The sequence below is a fragment of the Musca vetustissima genome, unplaced genomic scaffold, assembly GCF_032173495.1.
Source record: "Musca vetustissima isolate MV318-11 ecotype Yass unplaced genomic scaffold, APGP_CSIRO_Mvet_v1 utg311356, whole genome shotgun sequence".
Lineage (NCBI taxonomy): Eukaryota > Metazoa > Arthropoda > Insecta > Diptera > Muscidae > Musca > Musca vetustissima.
Window position 1 is genome coordinate 1 of NW_026878025.1, and position 1,439 is coordinate 1,439.

Below are 1,439 nucleotides of genomic sequence, written 5' to 3' on the forward strand. Positions count from 1 at the left end.
TATCCAAATGGATGCGGGTTCGACCGTACATAAACAGATATCTGGTTTTGGCCACTATACCCTTGGCGCCATTACTCAATGTTAGGATTTTCTCCAAAACTTCTGGTTCATCCACTTCGATTTTATTATATTTCGATAATTTCGGACCAGCCACATCCGGGCGATCATAGTAAACTAATTGGGATTTGGCTGGAGGTTGTAAATAACGCAGCTTAAGGCGACCACTTTGGGAATTAAAGAAGACATCACGATGAACAATAGTTTCACCATCGGATTCGGTTAATTTTCGGGCAATTTCAACACGACGCGTAAATTCTTCATCAGAACCAACGCGTGCTTTTATTTCAATGTTACGCTCATCAGCTGGTTGTTCCGCGCTGGCCATTTTTGTTCCCAGAGCTTTCCGAAGTGACTGTCAACAATAAAATCATAACGCAATACAAAAACACTAAAAAATGCCGGTAAATGGAGATGGACAAAATCGAACTAGACAAAGAATAGATTACGGATTTGTTCTCAGATATGAATTGAAGACATAGGATGTGTTCCCGTATCACAAGAGGTTATACAAGGCAGGGATTTTTAATATAAATTTTTTTCAAGGTAACTACTAGGGATGGATTTTTTAAATAATTATAACCTTCACCACACTGTGGTATAGGGTATTATGTCTTTGTGCATATGTTTGTAACAGGCAAAAGGAAACGAGATAGACACATACTTCCTTTTGATAATATGCATAGAATCACTTTCTGAGCCGATTTATGCATGTCCGTCCATCCGCATTTATGATCCGAATTGGATGAAATTTGGCATAGGTCACTTATTTGGCCCATAGACGAACCCTATTGAAATTGGGAAAAATCGGTTCAGATATAGATAGAGCTCCCATATATATTTTCGTCCGATTTAGTGTAAATGATGTACCAAAGACCCAATATATCTTTCTATTTGCACGAAATTTTGCATAACGTACTGAACTGAGTCTAGAATTATGTGTGAACAATTTCTTGAAAATCGGTTCAGATATAGATATAGCTCCCATATATATTTTCGTCCGATTTAATGTAAATGATATACCAAAGTCCCTAGATATCTTCCGAAATTTGGCACAGCGTACTGAATTAAGCCTTGAATGATGTGTGTTAAGCTTTGTGAAAATCGGTTCAGATTTAGATATAGCTCCCATATATATCTTCGTCCGATTTAAGGTAAATGGTGTACCAAAGTCCCTATTTATCCTTCGATTTGTACGAAATTTGGCACAGCGTACTGAATTAAGTCTAGAATGACGTGTGCCAAGTTTCGTGAAAATTGGTTCAGATTTAGTTATAGCTCCATACATAGTTTCGCCCGATTTTAGGTAAATAGTCCACTAAAGTCCCTGGAAATCTTTCGATATCCACGAAATTTGTCATAGCGTACTGAATCAACTCTAG

General features: G+C 37.5%; 1 protein-coding gene across 1 annotated transcript; it reads right to left on the reverse strand.

Annotated features, from left to right (window-relative positions):
• Window positions 1-7: 7 nt before the first annotated feature.
• LOC133322808 (uncharacterized) lies at window positions 8-385 on the reverse strand (the record flags this gene model as incomplete). The annotated part of the gene is made up of 1 exon (XM_061531765.1): window positions 8-385. A coding segment is annotated over exon 1 (378 nt), but the record flags the coding sequence as incomplete, so codon positions are not given.
• Window positions 386-1,439: the final 1,054 nt, after the last annotated feature.